This window comes from Canis lupus, chromosome 15 (assembly GCF_048164855.1).
Source record: "Canis lupus baileyi chromosome 15, mCanLup2.hap1, whole genome shotgun sequence".
In the NCBI taxonomy this organism is placed as follows: Eukaryota; Metazoa; Chordata; class Mammalia; order Carnivora; family Canidae; genus Canis; species Canis lupus.
In genome coordinates this window covers 51756836-51771326 of record NC_132852.1, presented here as the reverse complement: position 1 = coordinate 51771326, position 14491 = coordinate 51756836, and the positions used below count along the sequence as shown (strand labels likewise).

At 41.8% G+C, this 14491-nt stretch overlaps 1 protein-coding gene across 2 annotated transcripts in view; it reads left to right on the top strand.

The window, feature by feature from the left end:
- The window catches only part of SVOPL (SVOP like), a 77987-nt gene that overhangs the window by 27545 nt on the left and 35951 nt on the right, over window positions 1-14491 (top strand). For both annotated transcript variants that reach the window (XM_072777360.1, XM_072777361.1), the window contains 2 exons: window positions 2774-2902; window positions 11873-11946. In XM_072777360.1, coding sequence (XP_072633461.1) covers window positions 2774-2902; window positions 11873-11946 — 203 coding nt within the window. The remainder of the gene's footprint in view (window positions 1-2773; window positions 2903-11872; window positions 11947-14491) is intronic.

Below are 14491 nucleotides of genomic sequence, written 5' to 3'. Positions count from 1 at the left end.
TGGGATGTGGGGTGTGTGTGTGTGTGTGTGTGTGACCTAACATTTTGGAATCAAAGAACTTCACAGATTCAGAAGGGTCCTTGGAAGGCATTTGGTTCATACTACAACCAAAACCACACATTCTATCGCTGCCAGAACAGTCCCAGCTTCAGGCACTTGTAGACGTTAGAGTTGAGAGACTACCTCAGTATGTTCCACCTCCAGACAACCCTGGTTCTTGGGAAGTTCTTTCTTATGTTGAGAGGACTCTGCCTCCTTATGAATTTACCTGTGGTCTTAGTACTTCTCTCTGAAAAACCAGAGGTCTACCTTCTGCATGATAGCCCTCCAAGTATTTAAGAATCTGGCCCAATCAAAGCTCTTCTTTGCATTTGACAGTACCATCACCTTCAACTCTCTCTTGACACCGGATCCCAGAACCCCATCTGTTTTTGTCTGGCTGAGCCATTTTTTGGTCAATGTCTTCTCTGTAGTGAACTGTGGCTTGACATCCTACATAGAGCTACAGGTGCCTGGGGCCAGTGGCTGAGTGGGCCTGGGGCCTCCCGTGAGCAGCCCGTCTGCCTTGGTGGGTGCAGTTTAAAACCATGTGCTTCCTAGCCCACTGCCTCCCACAGTAGGGTGCTGCTGGGCTCACGATCAACTACAGCCCAAGCTCCGCTCTGTGTGAGTTGTTTCCAAGTCCAGATGCCTGAAAATTGTGATTCAACAGTTGATATTTTTTAAAAATCTAAATGTAGAACTCTGGTTGCCAACATTTAAATTTCACCTTTCCGTGTCCCATTTCACCTGGGTTTGTCTCTAGGGAGGCATTGGGGTCTACTGGCTCTGAAACCAGACTGCTCTGGCTCCACCATCCTTGGCAAGTCATCCTGCCCTTTGAGGCTAATGAATAGGATGTATCTCCTAGGGCTCTTGGGAGGATGAAACAGGATAATGTGTAAGAGTCTCTATGAGCCTGGAACATGAACAGTATTCAATGTGTGTTAGCTCTGCAACTATGTTATTACCTTTATTTTTTTTTAATTTTTAAAAAGATTTTTATTTATTTATTTGAGAAAGAAAGGGAGAGAGAGAGCATGAGTAGAGGGGAGAGGGGGAGGGAGAAGCAGACTTCCCACTGAGCTGAGAGCCCTAGGTGCCAGGACACCGAGATCATGACCTGAGCCGAAGGCAGACGCTTAACCCACTGAGCCACCCAGGCGCCCCTGTTATTACCTTTTTAAAAATTATTATTTTGAATCTTGATCTTGTCTTTGGACTTATCACACTCACACTGGGTATACACCAGGCTCAGCATTAGGTTTCGAGGCTAAAACTAGGCATAAGATAGAGTTCTTGCCACCAAGGAGCACCAGCCAGTCAGCGAGAGACAGATATGAAGGCAAAAGGTGATCGTACCAGCAAGACGCAGCAAGTGCTGTAACAGCTTTCGTTCTGTGGGTGCTCAGGGGAGAGAGTGATCTATCCAGTGGGGCAGTGCTGTTGAATTTGGCCTTGAGGGATAGGACAGCCTGCACCTGGAGGGCCAGAGAGTGGGGCAAGGGCATTTCGGCAGGGCTGATGTGTCAGTCCAGTCCGGAAGGTGTGAAATGCAAGATGTGTTTGCGGGAGAGCAGGTAAGCTGGAATGGGGGCTGCGAGGACAGGCCTGTGTCTGGATTATGAGGGCCTTTGAGGCAAGGGGTGCTGGTGGTGCGGAAGGGGTTGTGTGCTGGGAACCTGGTTCCCAACTGCGTGGAGCCTGGTGGGAGGACATACAGAAAACATCAGGAGGGGTGCCTGGGGGGCTCAGTCTGTAAGGTCTTCGGCTCAGTCATGATCCTGGGATCCCTGCTCAGTAGGGAGACTGCTTCTCCCTCTCCCTCTGCTCCCACTCATGCTCTCCCTCTCTAGCAAATAAATAAAAGCTTAAGAAAAAAGAAAAGAAAATGCCAGGAAAGTAGTCAGAATAATCCCAGTGGGAAATGAGGAGGATCTGCCCTGCCTGCTGGCCATGGGATGGGGAGTAGCGTGCTGCTAGGGGAGGTGCTTTTTCTGAGGAAGAACCAGCCCACCTTGATTGGTTGTGAGGCATGAAGGTCAGGGAATGGGTCAAGGTCATTCTCGGTCCCAGCCTCCATGGAGCCCTGTAGTATGTATATGTGTTTGAGAGTGTAAGGGCATGGGTTGGGGGGAGGGTCAGAGAGTGAGGGACAAGCAGACCCCACTGGGTGGGGAGCCCAACATGGGGCTCAATTCCAGGACCCCAAGATTTCGACCTGAGCTGAAGTCAGTCACTTAACCGAGTGAGCCATCCAGGTGCCCAGCCCATAGTGTTTTCTGGGTATGGTGTTCAACAATCAGTGGGTTGAGGGTCTGGATTGTCAGGAGTGATTCTTCCTCATGGGCGCTGTAGTCCTGCTGTGGGCTGTCATCTGGGGGAGATGGCAGCATCCCTGGGGAGAGGCTGGGGTGACAGAGCAGTAGAGGGGCCCTGGGGCAGCTCTTTACCACGTGGATGTAGAACTTTCCTTGTGTTGACCACAAGGTCGGGCCGACCTACCAAAACCTCAGTATCGGCCCCCTAGCCTCAAGATGGGACTATCAAAAGGAGCACATGACCCTGTTTGTTCCAGATCAACTTGGAACGCAGGGGATGCCTGCTGTGTTGGGGCTTTCTGCTTGCTGCTCCTCATCTTGGGAGACTGGGCCGTGTGACACATATCACAGTAGTAGTGGAATCCCTGGGGTCACAGCCCTTGAACCCTCATGCTCTTTCCTTCTGTGCCCAGTTTATCCCTGAGTCTGCTCGCTTCAACGTCTCCACTGGGAACACTCAGGCTGCCCTGGCCACACTGCAGCGCATTGCCAAGATGAACCGCTCGGTCATGCCGGAGGGGACGCTGGTGGAGCCCATCCTGGTGAGTTCCCAGCTGAGAGGCCTTCTCCCCCGACCAGAAGTCCCCTCATCCTGGCAGGGCAGAGGGGGGACACCTTTGCCCTCTAGCCCCGCCCTGGAGGGACGAGGAAAGAGAGCAGAATAAACTGAGACTAAATCCAGCACTGCAAGAGCCAGGCGGCCCTAGCCAGCAAGCCACCTACCTTCACCTTCCTCATCCATGAAATGGGGATAATAGCATCTACCTTGCAAAGGTAGTCATGTGACTTGGCACCTTTGTTTATAGGTGAGAGGTTGTTTTATCATTTTGTTTTCTTGTACTGACCTTATAAATGATATAAATGATAAGTGATATCAAACTTAACAGACCTCATTAAATGATTTCTTAAAATTTGGCATTTACATTCTAATGGTTCCAGGTCTCTCTTTTTTTTAAAAAAATTTATTTATTTATTCATGAGAGATAGAGAGAGAGAGACAGAGACACAGGCAGAGGGAGAAACAGGCTTCCTGGGGGGGGCCTGATGCACGACTCCATCTCAGGACCCAGGATCACACCCTGGGCCAAAGGCAGACGCTCGATCACTGAGCCACCCAGGTGCCCCTGGTTCCAGGACTCTTAAGGTCAACCTGAAGTCGTTCCTCACACCAGCCCTGACCATCCACCTGTAGGCAGGTTGATCACAGGCACCAGTGGCACCTTCCTCGTCTGTCCTGCCACCTCAGGAATGCTGTATGTAGGATAGGAATTAGCCTTTGGTTCTGGCTGGAATATGATTATGGAATGCTGGGTGAAAACTGCCTCTAGGGTAGTTCATGCCTAATCTTTATTTCGAGAGGAGCGGTGGGGGATAACGATGGGGTGGTACACGGAGGAGTTTCTCAAGCTATGATTCAATTTATATACTGGTTAGAGTCTCCTTTTGTTTAAGCCTTTTGCTTGAGTCAGTTTTGGTAATGTATATATTTTAGAAAATTGTCCCGCCCATCTAGGTTTTCAAATTTATTGGTACAAAATTGTTCCCAGTGTTCTCTTAGGAGTTTCAAAATTTACTGCATAAATTTGCATGACCCCCTCTCTCATTTTAAAGCTGTTTATTTGTGCCTTCTCTTTTTCTTACTCCTCTTACTAGGGGCTGGTGTATTAACTTCAAAGAACAAGGGTTTTTGTTTTTGTTGTCCTCTTTATTGATTTCTTTTGTGTGTGGTCTCATTAGTTTCTACTCTTTGTTTTCTCCTTTAGTTTTTTATGTTTCTCTAGCTTCTTGAGTTCACTACTTAGCTCATTTATGGTCAGTCTTTTTTATTTTTTAATGAAGTATTTAGCTGCATTTAGGAAGTTTTGTTACAGAATAATTTTATTTGTATTTCTATTTTGTAACTCTTCTGAGTTTCTTTTTAAGCAGTGAGTTATCTGTTAACACTCTTTTTTAAAAAAATTCTTTGTTTCTAATTTAATTGAATTTTGGTCAGAGGATGTTATCAATTATTTGGAATTTTGGAAAATTTTCTGTTCTCTACATAGTGAATTTTCATTGATGTTCAATGTGTGTTTTAAAAGAGCGTGTGTTCTCATTGAATATATATGCATATTGTTAATTGTGCCATATCTGACACTTGTCCCAGATTTTGCCTTGCTGAGCTGACAGTTTTTCGATAAGATGATGGCTTTGTTCCTTTTTCCTTATAGTCCTGACAGTTTACTGCATATATTTTAAGGATATCCTGTTGTTTCCTCACATATGTTTAACTCTGTTTTGTGGATTAATCTTATTATGATGTCATTTTATACTGGTTTGGGCCTTAATTTTATCTTCTCTCATATTAATATGTTGAAACTAGTTCAGTTTAGCATTTTTCCTGATGTATCTTTTATCCAGACCTTCAAAATGATTTAAGCTTTTCTATATGTTGCTTTGCTTAGTAGTATATCTTGTAAATATATAGCTGGTCTCTCTTTTTTTTTTCACTCAATCTGGTATTCTGTGTCTTTTAGTCATGAATTTGATCCGTTTATACTATTGTGATTACTCACATATTTGAGCTTAACTTCTGCCATTTTATTTTATATTTCCTCTTAACCATGTCTTTCCTTTTCTCCTTTCCTACATTTTATTAGAGTGATTCAGTTTGCTTTTTTCCCCTCATACTTCCTTCTACTGGCTAGGAATTTATGCACACTATTTTTTTATTATAGAGGTAGCCCTTTAATATTGAAAATGTGCACCTATAATATCTATGTTATTTTATATCTTTATTTTCTGTCTAACCAACAATACAAGGACCTTGAAGATGTTAATTCTGATCTGCCCCCATCTCATCTTCCAAACTATTTTTGTCTTATGTTTTTGTTTCACGTTGTTCATAAGTTTTCCTAAATTGACATTTTCTAAGCATCATTTTTAGTGGTTTTAAACTTACCTTTTACAACTACATTCTTGTATCCTCCTTTCTATTGGGTTAATTTGGTTTCATAATTACTTTTAAAATGTTGGATCTATCTGGATTTAGTTGAATATAAGAAACATAGTACAGGTCTAGCTTTGTCATATCTAAATGGCTAACCCTTTGCACACATTTTTATTGAATAATCCATCCTTTATATATTTGAATCTATTTTTGAATTCTCTATTGTGTTCTAATGATAGATTTGTAGATTCATGTATATATGGGGATTTATTATAAAATAAAGAGGGCACTTCATGTTGGGAAAAGGATGCAGGTTAAAAGTGGTCCGGTATGACACTTTACAGTAGTTTTCATATCTGGTAGGGTAAGTCCCCCTTATTTAATTCTTTTGCAGAATTTTCCAAGTTTTATTTTCTCAGTACTATTTTTCTAGAACAACTTTGAAGTCACTTTATTGAGATCTTCTAATACACCCTCCCCCCAAAATCTAGGAGAGTTTAATTGGGATGGTGTTGAAATATTAGTTAATACATAAAGAGAATCAATACCTTTATAATATGAAACAATCTTACTTGATAAAAGTATATATTCCCACTATTCAAGTCTTTTTATATTCCTGAGCAACATTTCAAAACCACCCAAAAAACTCTTATCAGAAGACTGAATTTCCTGAGGGGAGAGTTCTTCTTCTATGTTTTTTATTTCTATTTTTGTTCTCTTTTTTTAACGTATTTTTTTATTTGATACTTAGAGAAAATCCCTATGAAGTAGGCCAATATTATTACTTTCATTTGTCAAATTAAGAAACTGATCTCAGAAAAGAAAAGTGAGGAATCCAAGATTCTAAAGTGAATACTCTTGAACAGCTCAGGGATTAGGGATGCTGACCCCTCCATACCGTTGAAAATCCATGAGTAATTCTTGACTCCTCAAAAACTTTACTAATAGCCTCCTGTTGACCAGAGGCCTTATTGATAACATAAACAGTTGGTTAACATATTTTCCTTTATGAAAGGCACCTGGGTGGTTCAGTCACTTAAGCAATTGACTCTTGATTTAAGCTCACATCATGATCCTCAGGATCATGAGATAGAGCTCCATGCTGGGTGTGGAACCAGCTTAAGATTCTCTCTTTCTGGGGATCCCTGGGTGGCACGGTGGTTTGGCACCTGCCTTCGGCCCAGGGTGTGATCCTGGAGTCCCTGGATCGAGTCCCACATCAGGGTCCCTGTGTGGAGTCTGCTTCTCCCTCTGTCTGTGTCTCTGCCTCTCTCTCTCTCTCTCTGTGTATGTGTCTCTCATGAATAAATAAATAAAATCTTTTATATATATAAAAAAAAAGATTCTCTTTCCCTCTCCTTACCCCCACCACTATCTCTCTCTTAAACCCAAAACATATATTTTGTATGTAATATGTATTATATGTATTCTTAAAGTAAGCTAGAGAAAAGAAACTATTAAGAAACTCGTAAAGAAAATACAGTACTGTACTATATTTATAAAAAGAAAGACAAATCCACATTTAAGTGGATCTGCACAGTTTAAATCCATGTTAGTCAAAGGTCAACAGTAATTTTTTTTCACGCAAGGATTTTAAAAAATTTTAATTCTAGTATAATTAGTGTATAGTGTTATATTACTTTCAGGTATGCAATATATTGATTCATCAATTACTGAACAACATTATTCATTTCTCATCATGTACTCTTAATTTCCTTCATCTATTTCACCCATCCTTGCCCCCCCCCCGTAACCATCAGTTTGTTCTCTATAGTTAAGAGTCTGTTTTTTTTTTTTGTCTCTTTTTTTTTCTTTGTTTCTTGGTTTTATTTCTTAAATGCCACATTTGAGTGAGGAATGGTATTCGTCTTTCTCTGACTGACATTTCACTTAGCATTATACCCTCTAGGTCTATCCATGTCATTGCAAATGGCAGGGTTTCACTCTTTTATGGCTGAGTAATATTCTACCATATATTTACACCACCTCTTCTTTATCCATTCATCTATGGGTCGGCACTTTGGTTGCTTCCATAATTTGGGTTTCATAAATAATGCTGCAATAAACACAGGGGTGCATATATCTTTTCAAATTAGTGTTTTCATATTCTTGGTAAATACCTAGTAGTACAAGTGCTGGATTATATGGTAATTCCATTTTTAACTTTTTGAGGGCCTTCCATACTGTTTTCCACAGCGGCTGCATCAGTTTACATTCCCACCACCAATACAGGAAGGTTCCTCTTTCTCCACATCCTTGCCAACACTTGTTTTTTGTGTTTTTGATTTCAGTCATTCTGACAGGTGTGATGATGTAGCTCATTGTGGTTTTGATTTGCATTCCCCCATGATGAATGATGTGGAGCATCTTTTCATGTGTCTGTTGGCCATCTGGATATCATCTTTGTAAAAATGTCTGTCCATGTCTTCTGCCCATTTTTAAATTGGATTATTTGGGTTTTTTGGTATTGAGTTGTATAAGTGCTTTCTGTATTTTGGATACTAACTTCTCATTGAATATGTCATTTGCAAATATCTTCTTTAATTCTTTAATTCAGTCGGTTGTCTTTTTTTTAAGATTTTATTTATTTATTCATAGAGACACAGAGAGATAGAGAGAGAGAGAGAGAGAGGGAGAGGCAGAGACACAGGCAGAGGGAGAAGCAGGCTCCATGCAGGGAGCCCGACGTGGGACTCGATCCAGGGTCTCCAGGATCACGCCCTGGGCTGCAGGCGGCGCTAAACCGCTGTGCCACCGGGGCTGCCCGAGTCGGTTGTCTTAATTTTGTCAATTGTTTCCTCCACTGTGTAGAAGGTTTTTATTTTGATGTAATCCGAATAGTTTATTTTTGCTTTTGTTTCCCTTGCCTTAGAAGACATATCTAGAAAAAAATGTTGCTATGACTGATGTCAGAGAAATATTGCCTGTGGTCTTTTCTAGGATTTCTATGGTTTCCTATCTCACATTTAGGTCTTTAATATATTTTGAACTGATTTTTATATGTGGTGTAAGAAAGTGGTCTAGTGCATGTAGCTGTTCATTTGTTCAACACCATTTGTTGAAGAGACTTTTTCCCATTGCATATTCTTGCTTCCTTTGTCAAAGATTAATTGACTATGTAATTGGGAGTTTATTTCTGGGCTCTTAATTCTGTTCTATTGATCTATGTGTTTATTTTTGTGCCAATATCATACTGTATTGACTACTGCTGCTTTGTAGTATATCTTGAAATCTGGGAATTTGATGCCTCTGGCTTTGTTCTTCTTTTTCAAGATCAATTTGACTATTCAAGGTCTTTTGTGGTTCCATACATATTTTAGGATTATTTGTCTAGCTCCATGAAAAATGCTGTTGATATTTGGTAGGGCTTATATTAAATTTGTAGGTTGCTTTGGGTAATTTAGACGTTGTAACAATATTTGTTCTCCTAATCTGTGAGCATGGAATAGCTTTCCATTCGTTTGTGTCATCATTTTGAAGTGTACAATTCAGTGGCATCAAATACATTCAGAATTTTGCCTTCATCCTGAACAGACCCTCTGTGAGGCAGTAACTCCTCATGCCTACCCACCCCCAATCCCTGGTAACTTCTACTTTCTGTTTCTATGAATTTGCTTATTCTCTATTTCATATAAGGGGAATTACACAGTATTGTGCCTGGCTTCCTTCACACTGCAGCCTGAAACAGGTGTTCACTGATACTCATCTCACTGTGTGGCATTCCTTTTGACTCATTGCAAACCTCTGCACCACCAAGCCTGATTGACTGCCAATCCCATTGGTGCTTTTACAACAGTGGCTTTTATATCCAATCCCTCTCTCTCTCTCTCTTTAAGATTTATTTATTTGAGAGAGAGAGTGCAGGAGAGAGAATCTGAAGTGGACTCCATGCCAAGCCTGGAGCCTGACGCAGGGCTCAATCCTATGACGGGAGTATTAAGACCTGAGCTGAAACCAAGAGTCAGACTCTTAATCAACTGAGCCACCCAGGTGCCCCCTCCAACCTCTTTCACACAGCCACCTCACTGCTCCATGCCCTGTGATTCCATCCAGCACAACACTGTCAGACAAGTATTCTTCCAACACCAATATTACCCCTTCTGTTCAGGAACCTTCAGTGCCTCCCCTGCCCTGTCCTTCTCAGTCCCTGACTATAGGGAAACCTCACCTTGGCCTTTATGGTCTTCCATGATCTTTATTGATTGGCCTTTGCATCCTTAGATCCATGGCTAAGTGCAGATTTTGCTTAGCGGAGGATTGACAGCACACAAGGAGGCTGGACATATAACAGAGCAAAAGACATCACCAGAGAGGGAGGTGGGGAATGACTCAAAGCTGAGGCACCAACAGTGCAGAGAGAAGCTGCAGGTTCTTCCCAGGGCTGCCATGCCTGTGGGAGGGCCTGTTGTTTTGTTTTTTCCTCTTCAGCTTTATTGAGATGTGATGGACATACAACATTGTGTAAGTTTAAGGTGTACAGTGAATCGATTTGACACACTCTTATATATTGCAAAATGATAGCTGCCATAGAGTAGTGAACACCTCCATCATACCACATATTTGCCATTTCTTTTTCTCATGGTGAGAACATTTAAGAGCGATTCTCTTAACAACTGTCAAATATATTATAAATTATTGTTACTATACTCAACTGGGGAGGCTCAATTCCCACAACAACCACACTCCCTCCTCCACCCCCATCTAGTTTCCATCTTCTCTCCACACTCCCCATCCTGCACCCTCCCTCTTACAGCCTTCTCCTTTCCCCCCTCCTTCCTCTTCCTCCTGCTTTCCTCCTCTTGCCTTCAGCTTGCAGCTTCCATCCACGTGCCCATCAGATGGTCTTGTCCTTCTCCACGGTTGTCTTTTATGTGAGGCCTGTGGATACAGAGCTACGAGCCATAGATCCTGCCTTCAAGTCTCTTACAATCTGCTTAGTGAGGTGAGGCTCACACAGCAAAGAATCACTAACCAAACAGCCAGATGTTAGAACCAGGTGAGTGGCATGGACAATAGTATGTAGGATCAGAGCAAAGAGGTAAGCATGAGCCAGGGCCGTTTAGCCCCCTTGAGGGGACAATTGGGGCATATATACTGAACACTGAAAGGAGAGGCAGCCTCAAGGGAGGAAGGAGGAGTGGTGTGAGCCAAGACCAGAAACAGGAATGTGCAGTGGATTTGGTCACACTGGCTACCATCTGAATGCCAGGCTGAGGAGGCTGAACAAGATGGTATGTGTAGAGCTTCACTGCTCAGACACAGAGATGAGAAGCTCTGGGGACTGGCTAAAGAAGGGGCCACACCAGAGAGGAGTGATTGAGTCCACTAATTTGGATTGTAGTCAAATAATTTCTTTGAATATAATTTAATGATTCATTGTGATTCACTGCAGACTCAGTGTTCTGAATCTCCAGTTATACTTGGGGCAGTGAGGGGACCATAGTCACATCCAAACTCAAGGAGGGCATGTCAGAGAGATAGATGGGCAAGACTCAGGACTAGCGTTTGGGAGACCTGACACCGGACTAGCTGGCTGTGCCTGCAAACAGCTGTGTGACCCTGGGTAAGTCATTTACCCTCTCTGGGTCACATATTCTGGATTGGAAAATGGGAGGCCAGGACTAGTTCAGAAATGTTTCCAGTGATGACTAGCTAAAGCCCAATATGTAAAGCCGATGAAAGGGATCTGTCAATTGCTATTCTCTGCCCATAATGACCTCTAGGAGCTGAGCCTAAAAGTCAGCAGAGCACCTGGCTGGCTCATTCGGTGGAGCGTGCGACTCTTGATCTAGAGTTGTAATTCCAAACCCCATGTTGGGTATAGAGTACTTAAAAAAAAAGTCCCGGAGAAAGTTCCTTCGAACTGGCACTTTTTGTGACAACAAAATCCAAGACATCTAGGATTATACTCTGGGTCTATTTAGAGGGGGTCTGTAATGTCAGGTCTGTTTGTGAGAAAAGAATAGTTAGTTTTCACCTAAGCACCCCCCTCAAGGCCTTCCTTGCTTTAAATAAAAATCTGCCTCTGCTTAGTCATATATAACCCATCTTTATTTATTTTTACCCCTAATATGTAATAAGCACTGACAATGGATAAAAGCTTTTGCTAATTATTCTAAGGGCACAAAAAGAAATCGAATATCCTGTCCTCTTTCCAAATGTATGCTATTTTTTTTTTCTTACACAATTCTCAGGCTCTTTTTCAATACTAGGTTTTCTATTTTAACATGAAGTTTAAAAGAATCTCCCACGCTTTTCTTGTATCCTCCTCTTTTCTGTGCTCTACCTCACTGCTCACCAGCACTGGTGAGAAGAGGAACAGAGAAAGAATTGGAATCATCAACTCAATGGGCTGGTCTTTGCCAACAATAATAACAAGCATGCAAAGACTGGCTGGCTGAGATGTATGTGTAGAAGGGATGATCTGTGGGCGGAGTGAGGTGCACTCATGGGAGCTGAGTGGCTCTCTCACCCATTACATTTCCACTCTGTTCTTATTTTCTTTTCTCTAAAATACTAGAGAAACCCCTGCCAATCCATAAGTCATTAAATCTAATGTGTCTGTCTCTTTTCACGACCCCAGGAAAAAAGAGGAAGATTTGCAGACCTGTTGGATGCTAAATATTTACGGACCACGTTACAGATCTGGGTCATATGGTAAGAACAAAATTATTTCAAAATGACTTTTCAATAAACACAAAACTGACTTAAGCAAATCCACTCTGTGCCACTGGGGAGAAAAACGCCAAGGCGACTCCAGCCATGTCTTCTCTTTCTGCTACCACTACCAACCAGCCAATAAATAAAACTTTTATTTATTTTATTTTATTTTAAAGAGAAGGAAATTGTCTCTGACTAGTTTTTTATTTTTCATATAAGCTCACTTTCTAACCTTTTGTAATCTGGCCTTTTTCCTCACCACATGACAAAAAGTGATCCTTTGAAGTCACCAATAATCAAATTCAATAGAATAGACTCTGGTGGTTTTCTTTGTGCTTCACTTCTCTGAAGCCATGATCTTGAGTACACAAAGATTTTCTAAACAAGATACAAAAAGTGCTATTACATTAAATTAGGAACTCTGTGCTGTGAGATATCAGAAAGAATCTGAAAGATAAGGCCACCAACTGAGAGAAGAAATGTCAAAAATATATATCTAATAAATTTTTATCTACATAAGACTATAAATATGTATAAAATTATATATGTAATTTTTTCCAACAAGAAAAAGACATACAAACCAGTAGAGAAATAGGCAAGACACTTGAACTGGCATTTGATCAAAAATTGTATCGAATAAATACATGAAAACATGCTCAACCTTAAAGTCACCAGGGAAATGCAAATTAAAACCAGTAAGACGCCATTACAATTCCTCTGGGATGGCTAAAATTAAACAGATTCACTATACCAGCTGTTAGGAAGAATGTAAAGTAACTGGAACTCTCACACACTGATTAGAGTTCAAATTAAAACCATCTGAGAGGGATCCCTGGGTGGCGCAGTGGTTTGGTGCCTGCCTTTGGCCCAGGGCACGATCCTGGAGACCCGGGATCGAATCCCACGTGGGGCTCCCAGTGCATGGAGCCTGCTCCTCCCTCTGCCTGTGTCTCTGCCTCTCTCCCTCTCTCTGTGTGATTATCATAAAAAAACAAAACAAACAAACAAAAAACCACCTGAGAAAAGTCCTTAGGGGTATTTATCACAGTTGAAAATATGCTTAGCCTATGGCTAGTAATTCCATTCATAGGTTCCATTCAACAGAAATGCATACATAGGTTTACCAGAATACATTTGCATGAATGTCCATAGCATTATTTTATTTGTAACAGCCCCAAGCTCGAAACCACCCACATGTCCATTATACTGTTGTATAGTAGATACATGGTGTTACGTTCATAAAATGGAATATTATACAATAATGAGAAGGAGAAAACTAGTTATCTGCATCCAACATGGCTGAGTCTTATAAACCTCATAGTGAACAAAGGAAGCCAGACACACAGATCTGTATTATGAACATCCGTTTACATAAAGATAGAAAGCAGGCAAAACTAATCTAGTGTTTCAGTTCAGGAAAGTGTTTATCTGCCTTTCTCAGAGATACTCATTAATAGCTGGTATGTCACCTCTTAAGACTTTAATTTTTAAAATGCTCTTAATATTTGGAAATTGAACTAAAGCTATTTTAATAACAAGGGGAGTATTGTAATTATTGGTTTTTTTTCTGATATTTGTTATGAAAATTTTCAAATGCACACAAAAGTAGAGGATATCATGATGACCTCTGATTGACCCATCACCCATATCTGACAGTCACTGATAGTCACTCATGTTTGCTATGGCTGTGTTTTCCTGTACTGACAGACTTTCAGGTAAGCCCAGGCTTTGTGACATTTCATCTCCAGATACTTCATTAAGAGTCTCAACTACTTGTGGACACTATTCTTTCTTTGATTTTATTTTATTCATGAGAGACACAAAGAGAGAGAGAGAGAGAGAGAAAGGCAGAAACGTAGGCAGAGGGAGAAGCAGGCTTCCTACAGGGAGCCCGATGCGGGACTTGATCCCAGGACCCCGGAATCGTGACCTGAGCCAAAGGCAGATGCTCAACCACAGAGCCACCCAGGTGCCATGAGGACATTTTCTTAGATGATCCCAATCCTACAATCAAGGGACAAGTTTAATAATCATCTCACTGAATATCAGCTGATACCCAGAACATGGGCAATTTCCCCTGGTTGTCCCTCTATGTCTTTCACAGCTGGCTTTGCGCTCTCTCTCCACCTCAAATAAAATCTTTAAAAATAAAAAAGTAGGGCAGCCCTGGTGGCTCAGTGGTTTAGCACCGCCTTCAGCCCAGGTCGTGATCCTGGAGACCCGGGATCGAGTCCCACATCGGGCTCCCTGCATGGAGCCTGCTTCTCCCTCTGCCTGTCTCTGCCTCTCTCTCTCTCTCTCTTTCATGATTAAATAAATAAAATCTTAAAAAATAATAAAAAATAATAAAAAAGTAAAATAAAAACTAGTTTATTAAAAAAAAAAAAGGTGAGTCCAAGCTTCAAACTCCTTCACTGGCTGTGGGTTCCTCGGGACCTGGCCCCAGGCTGTGCTTGCAAATTCCTTTCCCATCCAGGTTCCCCTGCACGCCACCCTCAGGCTCCCCAGGGTAGGTGAGCCCAGCCTCTGGCACCCTCCCTCC